The sequence below is a fragment of the Hesperophylax consimilis genome, chromosome 18 (genome assembly GCF_061612785.1).
Source record: "Hesperophylax consimilis isolate HC1 chromosome 18, BYU_Hcon_1.0, whole genome shotgun sequence".
Classification (NCBI taxonomy): domain Eukaryota; kingdom Metazoa; phylum Arthropoda; class Insecta; order Trichoptera; family Limnephilidae; genus Hesperophylax; species Hesperophylax consimilis.
In genome coordinates this window covers 225,695-242,808 of record NC_142853.1, presented here as the reverse complement: position 1 = coordinate 242,808, position 17,114 = coordinate 225,695, and the positions used below count along the sequence as shown (strand labels likewise).

General features: G+C 36.5%; 1 protein-coding gene across 1 annotated transcript; it reads left to right on the top strand.

The window, feature by feature from the left end:
- Positions 1–5,898: 5,898 nt before the first annotated feature.
- On the top strand, positions 5,899–17,084 carry LOC149415202 (ADP-dependent glucokinase). Its single transcript, XM_089642342.1, has 3 exons — positions 5,899–6,364; positions 14,425–14,849; positions 15,164–17,084. The coding sequence occupies exons 1-3, from the start codon at positions 6,030–6,032 to the stop codon at positions 15,844–15,846; spliced, it is 1,443 nt and encodes a 480-aa protein (XP_089498468.1). The 5' UTR covers positions 5,899–6,029; the 3' UTR covers positions 15,847–17,084.
- Positions 17,085–17,114: the final 30 nt, after the last annotated feature.

Here is a 17,114-nt window from a genome sequence, read left to right as displayed (position 1 = left end):
AAATGGAAAAAACCAGAACTCACAGCTTTTGAAATATGCGATTCAAGAGAAAGAATATTGTCCATAGTGAAACCTAGAAATTTTATTTCTGCAGAAGGGATTATATCCGTATCCTGAATACGGATTGGACTGAAGTCAAGGAGAGCTTGCCTTCCAGGGGAAGCTATCCACATAAATTCTGTCTTTGTGGGATTTAGTTTAAGTTTATTGACAGACATCCAACTTGAGATTGTGTTAATGAGGCTAACCACCTGGTTTTTAAGGACGTCTTTTTCGTCCGGAGAACAAAACTTGAAAATCAAACGATCATCTGCGTAGCCTTGTGATTCAAAGCCAGCTGAGTGAATTAGTCGTTCAAGACAATTCGTATAGAGAATGAAGAGAATGGGGCCTAGGACAGAACCCTGGGGAACTCCAAATTCTATGGGAGTTTCAGGTGATGTACATTTATTGAAAGTTACTGAGGCTACTCGTCCAGACAGGTACGATGTCATCCATTGGAGTGCATCACCTCGAACGCCAAATTCGGTTTCAAGCACATTTAGTAAAATACTATGATCTACTGTGTCAAATGCCGCACTCATGTCAAGAACAGATATCAAACCCAACTTACCTGCTTCCATCCCGATGATCAAGTCTGAAACAACCCGCAAAAGAACAGTTTCCGTTGAATGAAACCGTCGATAAGCGGATTGATTTTTGGCAAACAGACCAGCGGAGTTCAAGTACCCCACTAATTGTTTGGCAACGATTTTCTCCAGCAGTTTTGATAGGAATGGTAGGTTGGATATTGGCCTGTAATTATCTGTATTATCAGTATTAAGATTTTGTTTTTTTAGTATTGGAGTTATAATTGATTTTTTAAGTGATCCCGGTACAAGTGAATTTACAAGAGACTTCCGGATAATTTCGGTAATTACAGGTGCTATATCCGGGAGACATTTCTTTAAGAGCCAGGTCGGTATGGGGTCTTGAGCGCATTGCTTGTTTGGGCAAGACTTCACAGCACGTACGACATCTTCTTCAGTTACTGCTGCAAAAGTAGTGAAGTTACCAGTGAGCGGAGTTGTTGCTGCGACAGAAGGCATTCCTACCCCACCGAGAGCCCGAATTTTTTCGACTTTACTCCTAAAATATGTCGCAAGACTATCCGCTTCAAGAGAGGAATCAATCTTGATATTGCTCTCTCCACATAAAGTTTTTATATTTTGCCACAGTTTTCGAGGGTCCTTTTCTGCTTCAATTTGTTCACACCAAAAGTTAGATTTTTTCTGCGTTACTTCTTCCTTGTAAGCATTTTGTTTCGCAATCCAAAGTTGCCGATTGCTGAAAGTCGGGTTTCGTCTGTACAACCTCTCGAATTTTCGCATTTCCCTTTTCTTCTTGAGACATTCAGCATCGAACCATTTGCAGCCATTTCGAATGCGGCAGACCTTCTCTGTGAAAGGTGCATTTTTGTCAAGTAATGCCAGTAGCGTAGAATTATAAAGAATTACTAACTCTTCTACCTGGTATTTACAAAACTTTTCCTTATCACAGAGCGGTGAGATTTTCAGTTCATTGCAAAATGCCTCGAAGTCGAATTCTCTCCAATTTCTAGAGATAACGGATTTAAACTCCAATTTTGGAGGATCGAAGGCAAACACGGATGTGACGAGACGATGATCCGATAGTCCAATGTCAGTCACGTGAGTTTTATTCGGGGGAGACCCAACTCGGGAAATGATTACATCAAGTGTACCTCCTGCATCATGAGTAGCTGAGTTTACCCACTGCTCGCAGCCGAAGTCACACAGGATTTTTGTGAATTTTTTGGACATGAGTTCAGTTTTCTTTTCTAGGTGAATATTTACATCTCCTAAAATGATAACATCACAGTTGTAGTTGGAGGTGCATTCTAGGAGAGACCTGAATTCATTAAAAAAATTTGCAGTCGGTGCGCACGACCCGGGACGGTAGATGGAGATTATGACGAGGGATGCACCATTGGCAGAAGCCTTGCAACTGACGAACTCGAAAGTAGTATAAACCTGACGTATCCCTATACTGTCTAAACGAATACCACTTTGCGCTACAATTGCAACTCCCCCATGATTTGTAAAATTAATGTTCGTTGTATCATCTTTAATGGGCCTTGCAGCTTCATAAACCGAGAACCCGCTTGATCGAAGGTTTTTGATTGAAAGTGAGTCTGCATTTTCGTGCCAAGTCTCCGATAGCGCCAAAATGTGAATACCTTTGTCACGTATCAGATCCACAATATCATCGTGTTTGTTTCCAATGGATCGCGCATTCCAGGCGGCAACGGTTAAAAACTTAGGCGGACGAGCATTCCTGGTTTGTGCTAAACGCAAGATTTTAAGTAGCTTAACTTTCCTCCCGGCTCTACACCCTCGTTTTCTTCCCTTACGTCGGGGAAATAGTACACTATTGTTATTATCATTATTACTATGGTTTTTGTCATTATCACTGCCATTATCACTATTAATATTGTTTTTAACTGGCAAGGGTCGTAAAGCACACAATTCGTCCAAAGTATATCTTATCATGATTTATGACCCTTACGACCCATTTCGAAAGTTCACACAAAAAATACAACGTACCCTGATATCGGTCATCGCACCGTCCCAGCAGAAAACCACATGCCACAAATGCATCTGTGAACTCGCACTGCACCATTCAACAAACTATGTCTGCTAAAAAGTTTTTGAATAAAACTTTTACATTCAATATTTGAAAATGTCATATCTATCAGAATTTACACTATACAATTATTTTAACATAAAAAACACATAATTTGGCATATTTCACTTATAAGGACACACTTTAAGAACACTAGTATAAGAACTACCCTTTCAGGAGAATTTAAATCTGGGAGCTTAAATAGATGCGTGTCTGCAGCTTCTAAGCGCGAACACTCATCATCATCACGCATCATCAACATCAACACGCTCATCAAATCTTTAGTACCGCTACCTAGGTACACCTTAGAATATTAATTTACCTATATTATATGGATGTCAACTGTGACAGGTAAATACTTTTTTGAAAAACAGCGCCATCTGTTGGACGCAAAAGCAATACCCGCTTTTGTTTCTCTATTTGTACAGACAGACTGAACCACAGCAACGCATGGCAGGATACAGCTAGTTATTAGATCATTTTTTTTTTATATTTAATAATCTTATCATTCAATTTATTATAACATATTATAAATAAGTTCGGCGTTTTTATAAATTGAATGATATCATTATTGAATATTTAAAAAAATTGGATTTACAAATTAAACTTGATTACAATAAATTTTTAAAAATCCCTTCATAAATTTATGAATCGGTAGGTAGGTACTGCAGGAATAATCTCTTCCGAATTGTGTGTTTTTTTTTATCGGAACTGTTTGTTTCTTCATAAAACTGTTTGGAAATAATTAGAAACATTAATATTCTTAAAAAAGCTGAAAAAAATATCCGATTACTTTTATTGAACCAGTTTTTTACATACCTGTTACATTTTATTTGAGTTCTCTCGACCACCATAACAAGGTTCATGCCTAAAGATAATAGTAAATTCTTTGTAATCCGTAGCACCATCGCATCGTCGTGATTAAGTTATATATTTGGCAATATCTATTGTAGAATCAAAATCTTCTATAAATAGTATAAAATAAAGTCGCTATCCGCGTCTGTCTGTTTGTGGGCTTAGTTCTTATAAACTACGCAACGGATTTTGATAGGGTTTTTACTATCATTTAGAGATTTTTTTCCGTAAGGTTTATATATATAATACAGGAAAATTATATTTATAGAACGCAGAGAAAGGTCGAGGTTTTGTAATCAAGTCGTAAAAATATTTATATATTTACGGGCATACATTTTTAACGCTGGCTAAACCTTATGAGATAAAAAAATAATGTACACGGTTGACATTTGTCACATGAGAACGGGTCGCTTCTAGGACTCGTTCTTGAGTTCAACAGCTTGACTGTGGATCGATTTGCCAGCCTCTGTGTTTCCTCCCTCCTACAACATGTTCACTCCTTCCTGTCCTCAAAAATACCCTCCACACAGCTTCCCAAAGATGACATGCACTCTCCACCATCCATACACCATACACCGGCCTCCTGTGTGGAGTTAATGTTAAAAAAACATATTTAAATTTTTTTTTTTTGTTTGACTAAGATTTGATTCCTCCCCAGGGACTGAAGTTAATAACTGATCCAAATCTGGATTAGGTCGGACCGTCACTTATTTCGTATATTAACAGATGTACTTAATGTCATCCAATTTCAGAAAAATGTGTATACGTCCGCATGTGTAACCGTTATTGCTACCAATAGTTTAAGGCAAAGCTTTATGCTAAATCACTATTTTGATGAATCTTTATAACGAATTGGTGTACATTATGAATGACCAAAAATTTGCTAAAAGGTTTTCCTATCGTTTCCCTTGAGTAGAATATAAATAAAAAATAAATTATTCAATAAAAAAAAAAAATGTGAGCTGCTAAATTTTTTTTCAATGGAAATGTGTGAACGCGTAAGGGAAACAACTTTTAAAAATACAGTATTATAACTAAGATTATGTGTGACAGTTTCCCTTGATTAACTTTTTTGCTTTCTTATAAAATTATTTACAAAATAAATAAAAACAATTTTTTGTGCTTGAAATCGAACGTTTCTAGACTCCGTTTATCAAGCGATTTTAATGCCTATTACCTACATTCATGAAAAGGCGTACCAATATATACACACTTTTGGATTGTAGCTTCCTCATGCGAAGTAATTCAAAATCATGTGTTTTTGATTCTAAAAACTAATGGTTTTGAAATATTATAAATGCTTCAATAAATACTGTTGGTAGAACACATCTTGGCCTTATAAATAATCTCAGAAAAAAAATAACTTCATTTCAATTTTAAGTAACAATTTTCATTTAATATTATTATTATAATATTAGAAGAAAAATACAACATTAAATTATAATATTATTATAACATTATACCTAGCTCTCTCATTCAAAATTTATTCGTATTAGATCTGTCAAAGAATTTATACATAAAAATGCAAAAAGCTTTTTTAAATGTTTATATTGCGGGATCAGTAGGATTTATAGGTTCAGTTAGAAGTTCTACCGAGCCGAATCCTCTGATATGAACATATCTGGAGTCGGTGAATTATTTTCCCATTTGATCTCTGGTGATTTGACGTGTTGTTTTTGTATTTATTATGCTTATATAATGCACTTGCATAGTGTGGATTGACTAGATGATCATTTGTGGAAAAATGTGTGGAAGGGTTTAGTTTTTCCTGTGGGGAAGATTTAACCCGGACATAAAGTTGGAGAAAAAAAAATATTAAAAAACGGTTCGTTTTTTAAAAAAGTCCTGCTATGTGATTTTTGTTACGCGTGACAGCTGTATCGCCTTCCGAAGACATTATCTGTTTGAGCAGGATTAAGAGGATGGATAGGATAATTTGTGGGAGAGTGTCTTTACATGAGCGTAATTTGTATGCAGTTCGCGAGCGCGCGATTCGATACGAAATGACTCACATCAATGCACGAGCATTGCCCAGGATTACCGAATCCCCACACCTGCACAGTTTCCTACCGAACCGCACATCCACACATTCGCCTACAGAAACATGCAGAACTCAGTTTGTGATAATTTAAAATATAGATACAAAAGTGAATATTATGAATTAAATGAAAAAAATTATTGCAAAATAATGTAGCTAAAAAAATATGATTGAGTGGCGCCTGAAATTAATTTGTCGACTTTATTCTACTCAGTGCAGATTCAGTGTTGCCAGGCGAAATGTAATAGGCGATATGCTGCCGGCCGGTTTGACATACAATTAATTATTTAATCTCTGGCAATGATTCTTCTGTCACTTTTTGCATTCATGTTTATCACATTCCGATTCCGTTGACATTCGAGATATTATGCTAATTGACGTGGCTAGCAAAGTTTTAGTTTATGCATTTCACTTTAGTTGTTATTGCCGGTTCTGTCTCAGTTAACACGTCAACATGTTCGGTCGGACCTTTAAAATCAGCTCCCTGCTAGCAATCGCGGTTGTGCTCTGGGCGGTCTATTTCAAAAATGAAGATAGTAATCTGCTGAAAATAACATCGATTTCGGATAGTTTACTGAGGATTGAGAATAAAAACCTGGTAGGGGATGGGGCTTCCAAGCCGAAGGTGGCCGTGGGTTACGGAGCCTGTTATGACATATTTGCCAATGCCGTGCCGCTGCTAAAGTTCGACGAGATGGAAGGAGAGCCGGAGCACTTCGACGATGTATCGACATTTGCTGAATTAATCAAGAGCTTTGCCTATTATTTTAGACACGGCGCTGCAGCTGAGTGAGTTTTCCTTCCACAATATTCCTTGAACCTTTAGCGGATAGCTCAAAGAACAATATTCTAGAATTGCGAGGGTCCAAAAGTTCATTCCCAGAATTTATAATTTTTTTCTTCTTATATTTTACACACTGCATCGTATAGGCAGTCTAGGCGCCTATCTCCTTCTTGTATTTTCCTCAGCATCATTCAGTTGTAGTTTTTTTTCATACTATTTCTATTCTTTAATTTAATTTCTGTGCCATTAGAGTTTCAATACAGAAGTACTGGAGAAAGCACGATAGGTAGATAGATACAAAACCCGGAAACTGCAGGATTCCGTAAGACTACATAGAGCGGGGGAATCACAAAAACATGTATTTGTTAGGTTTTTTATTAAAATTTAATAAGAAATAGAAGCTATAAAACCACACAGACATGTCGTTATTCAGTAACACTCAACAATTTCTTTACTATGAGGACTTAACCTACTTTCATTTTTATTATAACCGTTATAAGCATGAGACATTGATATTTGAAAAAAAGAATCCCACAGCGAGTGTATTTTGTTTTGAAGCTTGGAATTTCGTCGTCGTCGCATATTGTTGCATATTTGCGCCCCTCGTAATAATTAGTATAAGTACCCCACCACGCGTTTTATTTGTATTTAGTATTATAGTGTATTTTATTTAGTCGTTGGTCTGTGCAAAAAAAAACAATTGCTTTTATGTCCAACATATAGCGCTGTTTTAACCTGCCACAGGTGACATCTATATAATAAAGGTATATAAAAATTCACGCGTTGTGTCAAAATTTCAAGAGAGATTTGAGATTTCAATTTTAAATTTAAGATTTTGAACAAACAAACATTTAGGACGGGTTGTTTCGGAGAATTTGAACAATTCATCAAATTTCAACGTTCATTTCCGGCTTCTGTGAAAGTCCTATTCAAGTTATGTTATTATATCATTATAGGCTAGTTGCTTGACAAAACTGAAATTAAAACAGAACTTGAAAAAATCTTTCACAGAACTGGAAAATGAATGTTGAAATTTGATGAATTGTTCAAATTCTCCGAAACAACCCGTCCTTACACTTTTATTTATATAGATAGACAGATAGAAGGTAAGTTTTTAGATTCTCACGGCCAAAAGCATTTTTGTTGTTTGTTTTTGGGGTATTATGCCGTGTTGCGCTAACTCCTTCTTTAGCCGACGTTTCGGACAGCGTTGCAGTGTCCATCATCAGGGCAGATCCGGTAGATCTTCGGATCACATCTTCGGATCTACCGGATCTGCCCTGATGATGGACACTGCAACGCTGTCCGAAACGTCGGCTAAAGAAGGAGTTAGCGCAACACGGCATAACACCCCAAAAACAAACAACAAAAAAAGACAGATAGAAGGTGAAATCCCAACAAATGAAAATAAAGTAAGCTTTTTAAAAAAAGAAAATAAAGTGTATTCCACAGAAGGAGGCCCCGAAGAAAAAAATTTCCCTCAGTGCCATTTCATCTTTGGGGATGCTGTGTGGGGAGTTTTGAGGAAGGAGTGAACCTGGGTTTAAAAAGACAGATCACTCCGCAACTGAACTATTGAACTCAAGAACTGTTTGGTGTGTTTACCAATTGTGTACCGGTACCGAAGGAATCAATGACACTAATTCCACAGAGCATCTTCCATCGGAATACCGGTTGAACTAAGTCTTTTGAGGCTTATGACTATATATATATATATACAGGGTGTATATGTGTATGTTACCGGACAGCAAAATGCCTATAACATTTTTTACTCCAAATGTGCTAAGGAATAGCTAGTTAAAGTTTGTTGGGTACGTGCCGATACACCCTGTATATTATCAAGATTTAGTGTTTTGTAACATTAATAATCTAAGGCTTAAAAATAGAATAAAAAACAACAGAAATGAACCCAACCATGACCTAAGTTATTGCTATTGCCTCTTTCATTTCACTGCTTAAATGGTTATCTAATGTTTTGATTATTACGTAATACAAATGTTTCCAACATGTTTTTGTGTGTTTGCCTCCGCTGATAAAGCCCATCAGACAAATATTACAGTACTACAGCTTAAGAATTATATCTTTACTGATAAGTTTTTATTATCAGTAAAATGTTGGCAAAACAACCTGAATCGAAATGTTATTTAATTATTTGTACCATATTTATATTTTACTAATTGATTTGTACCTGACCTTGCTCGGAGGTATGAATGGATTAGAGTAAGGTTTTGACCGAACATAAGTATTTGTTTCACTTGATCGTGCCATGCCTATCTCGGGCGTCCCCGACTTCTTCTACAATCTATACTACTCTCTAAACTCTCCTGGCACTAATAAAAACAAACTTGAAATTTTCATTTTTGGTCGGTCCAGTAGTTTTGTTAAACTTGTGGCACAAACAAAAAAACTTTCATTTTATTTGTAAATAATGTTGTGTGCTCTGATGGTATTCTCTTCCTTTTGGTGATAAGAAAGATTACTGTAAACTGCATTTACTCTTGTAATATAATAGTTCATTTGAAGTGCGCACAATGGGGCTAGGAGGCATTGGCCTGCGTGATGTGGTGCCTACGCAACATGTATTGCCTACGCAACATGTATGTGTGTGTGTGTATTATATCTCTATGCGCATACTCACATATAATATAATAATAACATTTCATTAAGATATACTATCCCAGGTATACATATATACCCAAGCACTGCCATTGTTTTTTTGTTAATCAACTTTTTATTTGTTAGCTACTGTTTTTTTTTTGTTAAGTAAGAACTTGGAGAAAGATATCTCCAAAGTATGTTTGCTTTTTTCATTATTTTTGTATTCTATAAATAAATGTACCACAATGTTTGCAGGTGGTGTTTTCTATCAATACATTCCATAAAGTGGGAAATATTTTCAGATTCGTGCGCGAAATTAGATTCACAATGAAAAAATATTTTGTATAAAATTCGTAATGTTTTTTTTTTTAAATAATTTGGAACTTCAGAACGGAAGCAGAAATGTAAATGAGAACGTTTTGAACCAAAGAATTTCGCTACAACACTAAAGAAATGTAAAGATGTAAAGGAAATGTTACCGCTTTGTTATATGACCACAAGTCATGGACCTAAAAATCCCTTTACGGAGGAATTCAAGAAAAATTTGAATGGGTGAAGGGGAAGATGTATGAAAAATGCCAAAACCTACTTAAATTTTTTTAATTAAGTATCCCATTCCTTGTCTCATCAAATACCCCAAAAAAATCATAAGCCACTGTAACTGCATTAACAACACAAAAATAAAATAATAATAGTTCATTATGCACCACTTTGCATAGAAATCAGTTCAAAAGTTAGTCATACAAGATGGCTGTCGGGCAATTTCCCCTCACCCTATATTCGGCTTCTCTCTGCTCTGTCCAGGGCTTTTTAGGTCCATGCCACAAGTACATGTTTTATGACTACAGTCTGCCACCTGGCAATAACTCTACGAATTCAATAATTCTACAAATTGCCGGGTACCTAGTGCACGTCTCACAAAATGCTTGGTTTTATCAAAGGAAATTGGCTAGGTGCATAGATCTGCACAGTAGTAATGTAATAACGGATATTTGGCTAGAAATTCTAGTGGGAAAAAATCTACATGTCTCTAAGTGTGTTTACCTTACCCAAAAATGTTAGGCATGCCTCACTTTGCACTGGCTTCAATTTGTATTTTTATTACTAGCTGTACCCCGCCACGCGTTGCTGTTTCTCAGTCTTTGCAGATAGAGAAACAATAATGTGTGTTGCCTTTACGTCCAAGAGATGGCGCTGTTTTTAAAAAAAGTGTTTACCTGTCACAGGTGTATCTATGTAATATGGGTAAATAAAAACATAGGCGTATTCTAATGCAACATTGTGGCAAAATTAGTACATTGTTAGCTGCCTAGGTATTAAAGATTTGATGATCTTGTTGATGTTATAAACAATGGATGAATTATTACTTTTAGGTTAAGATTTACGTTTCCATAATATTTTTTATTTGTAAAAGATTGCCATGGTGAATATTTTTCGCACATTCACTGAAGGTTAGGTTATTTTGAGGTTTTGTAACTATTTGGTTGGTGTATATTTAATTTATTTGAAATGATTATAACTAACCAGCACGCCGTCCATGGATAGGCGGAGAGGACGGACCGCCAAACAACTCGGTCTTGGCACACACTCCTTGCCTCATTCACATTCATACATCTTCTCATATTCATCGTCTCTTCTATTATTCTGACTCTGCACATGGCCCGACTAAGTATCTGATTCACTTGATCGTGCCGTGTCTTTCTCGGGCGTCCCCGACTTCTGCTACCACTCACATTTGCGTCTAATGAATAAATTATTATATCCCAAACTAACAACCTTAAATCTCATATTGTGCATGTTTACATCTCATCTTCCCCGACATAGTATATTCTCCGATATTCAGTAAGATATTTGAAAAAATTGTTCACAAACAACTGTATGATTGTATCCAGTCTGTAATAATTGCTAACCAACATGGATTCATGAAAAAAATATCAGTTATCTAATCTTGCAATTTTCACTGAAAATATTTCTAAATCTATGGATGATCAAATCCAAGTTGACGTAATCTATACAGACTTCTCTAAAGCATTTGATAAAATTGATCAGTCTTCTTTTATCTAAACTACTAGCTCTGGGAATTCACAGGGATTTGTATCGATGGTTGGTCTCCTATCTTAATGGACGCACCCAAGGAGTAACTATTAATGGCTTCATATCTGAGATTATAAATATATCTTCAGGTGTGCCCCAAGGATCTCACCTGGGACCGTTGTTGTTTACAATTTTCATCAGCGACATTATAAAATGCTTTAACTATGCAAATATTCTACTCTTCGCCGACGATATGAAAATATTACTTCCTATTAATTCTAGTATTGACTGTTATAAATTTCAAGAAGATCTATATAGACTTGATGACTACTGTATTATCAATCATCTCAACATGAACACCTCAAAATGTTATGTTATTACCTTCACTAGAAACAAAATAAAATTTGAACGTAACTACCACATATCTTTTTTTTATTTTTTTATTTATTTTTTTTTTTTTTTTAACAGAAGGGAAGAACAAGTTCTACCCTATTCAAGATAAATTTTATTTATGCAAAATACTCAAATCGATAAAAGACGATAAGACCGTCCATATCCTATATCCAGCCAAGTACTTAAAAAGGTTACACAAATTCGTCACCTAGGTGTTCTGCTTGACAGTAAACTTACATTCGAGGCGCATGTTGATATGATTGTGAAGAAAGCCCCTAGAATGTTAGGATTCTAATTCCGTATTGGAAAAGAATTCAATAATATTCAACACTTAAAATATTGTATTTTTCTTAAGTTCGTAGTCATCTTGAATTTGCTTCTCCCATATATAATCCTCACTATAATATTTTTGTAAAGCGCATTGAAGCCATCCAAAAAAAAATTGTCAACTATTTAAATTTTAAGATGAACATTGGTAACCACGACATTAACAGCTCGATGGAATATTATGGACTAAAGCCATTGAAAACTAGAAGAGACTCCGCAGATATAATATATATCCATAAAATTATCAATGTCCTTATTGATTGTTCGCCCCTTTTGTCTGAGATTAATTTTAGAGTTCCAAGCTTTAGAACTAAAGACAAATCACTTTTTAATCTTCAAAAATGTTCTACTAATCTCAGACAAAACGCTTTTATATTCAAAAGATATATACAAATATATATCAAAAAATATATCAATATACTTTATATAATAAGAAATTTAATGATATTGACATACTTTTGTGTAGTTTAGGAACATTTCAAAAATACACCTTAGCTATTATTAAATAATTATTAATAACATACTTCAAGTTATCTTGTTGTTGATATGAACCACTGTCCAGTTGCATGTGATTTATTTTTTAAACATTTGTTCAGTTTAGTTGTAGGTATATACATATATTAGTGATTATTGGTGTTGTCAGTGAGGATAAAATTGATATATTGTCATTTATTTGTGTTCTTATATCCTATTTTATTTTTATATTTTTTTTATATTTACAATTTTGTATTTTTGTAAATATTTTTTGCCCACTGGTATTGGACCCTTAGTTTGTTGTTATAATTTTAGGTTTTAAGTGAAAAAATAAATTATATTATTTATATTGTTTATAAATTTATTATTGAAAGCTTTAAAAAATCTGTTGGTTTTCCTAAATAGATAAACTGAGGTTAGCATTAAGATTAGATTATTAGATTCCCACATTCAATACGTGACTTTGTATAAGGGCATAATACAGCCCTTCTCCAATCTAAAGGCGTGTAACCCTCCTTTAAACATCGGTTAAAAAGATTCCACAACCATGTGAGAATTATACGGCTATCTCCTTCAAAATATTCAGCAGCAATATTGTCGAAACCGACAGCCTTACCATTCTTCATATATTTTATCGATTTTTTTATCTCATCCATGCTAATTTCGGTAACATTCACTCCATCATCATTCATATCTGATTCGCTGCTGGAATCACTATCACTCAGGTTACTTTCGAAGACTTTCTCAAAATACTTCATCCATCTCTCTTTTATTTCTTCCTCATTCGTCAACATTTTTCCATATTTCGATTTTATCACTTTCATGCTTCCGTTTTCTGAAGCACTCTGGGACCTTTTGACTTCTTTCCAAAACAGTTTAACGTTTTCTTGGAAGTAGTCTGTCATTTTGATTCCTTCTTCCTCTTCCAAACTCTTACTCTTTTCTTACATCCCTTATACACTTTTTTCACTCGATCCTTCTCTTCGCTGGAAGCACTGCCAGCCGCATTCAGACATAACTATGCTTTCTTCTTCTCTGAGACCAATGCTCTAATCTTATCATCCCACCATGCATCACCTTTCTTCCTACCTTGCGTATTGATTCCAAACACCTCTAGCAGATTCACAAAGACTCACTTTTATGTGGTTCCATGTTTCATCTATGCTTAGACCGTCCATTTCCTTCTTATTCAATCTTGTCTCTGCACAATTCACATACTTACTTCTCACATAATCATTTTGCAGTTTTTCTATTTTGACTCTTATTGGAGTTAATACCATTTTCATTTTAGAGCGCCAACTGCGAAAGAGGTTTACTCTAGACACTACCAGAAAGTGGTCAGTTTCAACCTCAGACCCTCTGAAAACTCTTGTGTCCTCGGTAACGGCTCTCAACCTAGAGTCAATTACTACAAAATCAATAATTGACCTCTCATTTCCTCTTTCACACATATATTGGTAGATACTTTTATGAACGAAGAAAGTATTGGACACAAACAGGTTCCACTCTAAACATACTTCAAGTATTCTGTTCCCGTTGTCATTCGTTCTTTTATCCCCAAACATACCTAAGGCCGAATCAAATCCGTCATTATAATCCTTTCATTCATTTTATATATCTATATTCTATATAATGTAAAAGCACATACGTATTCGAATGCAACGTTGTGTCAAAATATCAAAACAATCGATGGAAAACATACTGAGATTTAAGATTTGAACAAACAAACATTTTAATTTTTATTAATACATTTTTTTTTGTTGTTTATTAATTTATCACAAATTAAATGCAAAACTAGCAGTGATCTCTATTCTGACCTATAGAAGTCACCTGTGTTTAAGAGGACATATTGTGATATGTTGGGCTTCTTCCTTCTTTAGCCAACATTTCGGATAGCATAACAGTGTCCATCATCAGGGCAGATGTGTGAATCCTGATGATGGACACTGTAGTGCTGTCCGATACATTGACTACAGAAGGAGGTAGCGCAACACGGCATAATACCCCAAAAAAAAATCACTTTAATACATTTTTGGCTGTAAAAATCTCAAACCATATCTAGACTTGTTGAAAAAATTCAGAATAAACTTTAAACGTAATAATAACAACACTAAACATGTCAGGAGTTGGTTATACCATATTTTTTTATAAACACAACTCTATTTATGAGATGATGTATGACTGTGAATGAAGCAAGGAGGTTAGCTAGTCGGTTTGACAGTTAGTCATTTAATTTCAGGAGGTACATGTCCAATGGGTCCTTGTTTGACGAGCTGGTGGCCTTTGCGGAGAAGGACCCGGGTGCGCGCTGGGAAGTGGGAGGCAACGCGCCTGTCATGGCCTCGCGCTTCCTGCTGGAGGGCTGCGACGTGGTGCTGGCGGCGCGCACCAGTCCGCGCTTGCTGGGGGCCCTGCCCGAGGGACTACGCACCGTAGGGGGCGCCCTGGACAAGGACGACGTGCATCTCATCCTGGAGTACAAGGCCGACGCACAGTGGGGCCCCTTTACAGCCCCGCGAGCCAACCGGTACATCCTGCACAATGACGAGAACAACCCCATGGTCAGCTCGCTGGAGCCACTGGGGGAGGTGCTGAAGTCCTTCCAGCCCAATCTGCTGGTGGTCAGCGGCCTGCAGATGATGGACAGCTATCCCTTCCCCGCAGGTATTCTCACTATTCATTTCACTTACTCCACTCAATACTCAACACTTGTTCTATCCCATTTCTATCCTATCCCTGCTGTATTGTATGTAACCTACTTTCTCCGTTCATTTCTTTTGCTACATCTGACTTGTTTACCATTGGTAAACATTTGAAGTGACCAAGACAGTATTTCCCCTTCGGTTAAATCAAAATTATAAATTTATTTGGTCCTGTCGCTGAAACGTCCCTTTACATTACATAATTAGTTTATGAGAAAGAGGTAGAGTTCACAACTGCTCGTTTTATCCTTAAAGTATAAATTTATATTCTTTTAGGTGTTCGAGAAGCGCGTCTCGCAAAGATTAAGGAACAGATGATATCCCAGAAGTCCTCCACACTGGTTCACTTTGAAATGGCGAGTTACGTGGAAGCCAAGCTCATGACAGACTTGACTAAAGAAATCATTCCCTATTCCGACTCGCTGGGAATGAACGAACAGGAACTGGTCAACCTGTATCATACCTTGAAATACGGGAATATCAGCGTCGTAGCCGACTCGAACCCGAGAGTCGCGTCTGCGTTGGATCAGATGAGGAATGTGTTTAAAATTATTCGGAAGACGAGTGTTAACGTTCCAAATAGTAGACAGCTGACGAGGATTCACGTTCACACCTTGGCGTACCAAGCCATCATGACGGTTCACGGGTCGGCGTGGAAAAAGACAATGGCTGCTGCCGCCAAAGCCTCGCTGACAGCGCACAGACATGTGTGTGGCACCCCCACCATCCTACCGTCGCAGGTGCGCCTGGTGATGGACGACAGCTTCTCTACGTCGGCTGGGGGCGCCGGAGCCTCGCGTGTCAGCCTGGACCCGGCACGCCCCGTGTCCTGCTGGGAGGAAGCGGAGGGAGAGCGGGTGCTGATCTGCGTGGCCCCCGTGCTGGTCTGCACCAACGCCCGCCAGACTGCTGGCGCCGGAGACAATATCTCCGCAGCCGGCCTTGTTTTGCAGATTTAATCATTCTGTCCGAGTGCCATTATTACGGTCCCGCCGCTGAGAGCCCGTTGTAACTTCTTTCTGTTGCGTGCAACATTTACAGAAAGAGAGAGGGGTTCCAGTGGACCTGTACCACTGTTTTCCTAGTATGTACCCGCATTTCTAATTCTCGCAAGTCATATATTATTTAGGTTGATTGTTGTATTGAATGAAATATTTGTTGATGTTTATTATGAATGTTGTGTTTAACCCGAAGCTGACTAACTAAAACGGTGGAATCCCATTACTTCACTCTGTGAATGCAGTTTATATGTAATGGTTTTGAAATTCCACCACCCTATTCCTGTGTTGCTACGACCAAAACCTTCCTAGACGCTACGTGGCCTTGTCCATCTCGTTCAAACATAATTTCTTAAGTTATTGCCTAAAAACATTGCAGCTATACTAAGAAAATTATGAAAAATAATTATGTATACATTGCTAAAAAATATTAAATGATATTCAAAGAAGATGGCGTGCATTGTGTGTCTCGGTATTTAAAGGAAGGTTTTGATCAACACGCCCTGCAATACTAAAGACAGCTTAAGTATATTATTATATTGCCTAATATTATGTAGCGATGACAGCGATAATCTGTGTACTGTTTTCTATGCATTTTATCATTACTCTACGGATTCCATTTTGGTGGTGATATTTTTACAATTATTTTTATTATACACTATTTTATTTTGTAGGCTCGGTTGAAGATCCTCGACGTGTAGCTTTAGTTCACTAACTGACTGATGGTGGTCGGAGTTTGGTTCCAACTTAGATAATATTATTATCTATTGTCTTGAAGAACTTACCGAAGAGTGGTTTATGTTTTAAATATGTAATTGTAATATCGCTGAGCTAATGCATTACCAACCCAAGTAAAAAACAAACATTCAAGATTTCAAGTATTAATTGAAAGAAACATTCCCGCGTTATGAATAACCTGACAATATTTGAATTCTTTCTACATCCATAATTATAATTGGAAAATGTTACTTGTGCAATAATGGAGAACTTAGCAGAGGATTAAACCCATGGACGCCTGGCTTAATAACCTTAGGGTTTAAAGTTTCAGAGTACTTCTGTGTTTTTACACAATCCTATAATAGAACAATATCAATTTATAAGCCTTTTTTGATTTGTTTTGTATTGCAATTTATTATAGTGTTTACTGACATTTATTGTTATTTAACTTGTGTTAGTAATGCATTCAGAAAAGCAATATTAGAACCTAATGTTCAGGTTCAGCACCAGGT

Coding starts and splice junctions, on each gene's coding strand:
- LOC149415202 (XM_089642342.1), top strand. CDS start 6,030: ATGTTCGGTCGGACCTTTAAAATCAGCTCCCTGCTAGCAATCGCGGTT. Junction 6,365..14,424: donor AGACACGGCGCTGCAGCTGA/GTGAGTTTTCCT, acceptor ATTTAATTTCAG/GAGGTACATGTCCAATGGGT. Junction 14,850..15,163: donor CAGCTATCCCTTCCCCGCAG/GTATTCTCACTA, acceptor ATATTCTTTTAG/GTGTTCGAGAAGCGCGTCTC.